This window comes from Otolemur garnettii, unplaced genomic scaffold (assembly GCF_000181295.1).
Source record: "Otolemur garnettii isolate 467f Iridium unplaced genomic scaffold, OtoGar3 scaffold00003, whole genome shotgun sequence".
Classification (NCBI taxonomy): Eukaryota; Metazoa; Chordata; class Mammalia; order Primates; family Galagidae; genus Otolemur; species Otolemur garnettii.
In genome coordinates this window covers 40965217-40966735 of record NW_003852398.1, presented here as the reverse complement: position 1 = coordinate 40966735, position 1519 = coordinate 40965217, and the positions used below count along the sequence as shown (strand labels likewise).

At 44.0% G+C, this 1519-nt stretch overlaps 1 protein-coding gene across 1 annotated transcript in view; it reads left to right on the top strand.

Annotated features, from left to right (window-relative positions):
• TXNDC15 (thioredoxin domain containing 15) overlaps positions 1–1519 on the top strand; it is a 16834-nt gene that overhangs the window by 13068 nt on the left and 2247 nt on the right. The window contains exon 4 of the mRNA XM_003782323.2: positions 1176–1306. Within this exon, the coding sequence (XP_003782371.2) occupies positions 1176–1306 (131 nt within the window). The remainder of the gene's footprint in view (positions 1–1175; positions 1307–1519) is intronic.

Genomic DNA, 1519 nt, shown 5'->3' with positions numbered 1-1519 from the left:
TCACAGCTCACAGCACCCTCAAACTCTTGGGCTCAAGCGAGTCTCCTGCCTCAGCCTCCCAAGTAGCTGGGACTACAGGCACCTGCAACAATGCCCTGCTATTTTTTTTGTTGCAATTGTCATTGCTGGGCTGGGCTGGGCTCAAACCCACCACCCTTGGTGCATGTGGCTGGTGCCATAACCACTGTGCTACTGGTGCCAAGCCAATAATTCTTACATGGGCTTCAGGGATCTAAGTGGCCTGGCCAAGGGAACAGACTATTGAAAGGAGAGTTAGGTCAATGTCCAATCTTGGCTGGGCACTCCACTGCCCCCAAGCATACTCAGCACTCTTTGGTTTTAGCTCTCTCACTGTCTCTCCCTTACCCCCCTCCCATCTGATTTATTCTCTCTTTACTTCATTTCCTGGTAGTGCCTGGTATGGTGCCATAATTATGTTTGCCTTATAAGTTCATATTTAAGTTATAGCATGTTTACCAAAAAAATCTTCATTATCCAGTATTACTCTTTTACTAATGGGGAAAACTGAGGCTTAGGGAGATTACCTAATGTTCCCATAGGTCACACAGCTGTGTCAGTGGCAGGACTGAGGCTTGAACCCAGTGTTTTGACTGGGAAGCTTATCACCGCCAGTCTCTGTGATGTCAAGGTGAAACAAGCCCACACCGGTCATGTGGCTTCCAAGGCATCCTGACCCAATTGTGAACTTCCTGGTGTGTTTGTTCGAGCATATATTTCCTTGTACCAATTTACCAAGATACTTACATAGTATACATTGACCTTTTTGAGACATGGGGATGGGTATTCTGAAGAGTTGGAAATTTCTTCTGTCAAGTAAATTGACATTGTGTGCTTTGTCCATAAATTCGAATTTTCTGATAATGATGTGTTTTGACAGCAACTTAAATGGTGGAATAATTGTCATGGGGTAGATCCATACTGTCATAAAAAGCAACTCAAACTGTGGAACAGGAATGCCCCCAACCATGACCTGTGAGGAAAGAGGTCAGAAGTGAAGTAAAAAGCCTAAAGTTTGATTATCAGAAACCTCCCTCCTGAGGTCACAGGAAACCAATCCTTTCTCATCTATCTCCATCCATTCTGATACGGTAATGGTGTGAGAAAGCCCACTGGTATAAATTCAGTTTTGCTGACTGACTTCTTTCTATTTGTAGCCTTTCCACCAGATTTGGCACCGTAGCTGTTCCTAACATTTTGTTATTTCAAGGAGCAAAACCAATGGCTAGATTTAATCATACAGATCGAACATTGGAAACGCTGAAAATCTTCATTTTTAATCAGACAGGTATGTAGAAATAATATGCTGAGGAAGGTGCTTTTTTTATTGCTGGGGGTATATGACTTTTGTGGGTTCTGGTCTGCTATAATCCTTATCCTAAGTGAAGGACTTTAAGATATAAAATTTCATGGCTTGGCGCCTATAGCTCAACCGGCTAAGGCGCCAGCCACGTACACCTAAGGTGGTGGGTTCGAATCCCCAGCCCGGACCCGCCAAACA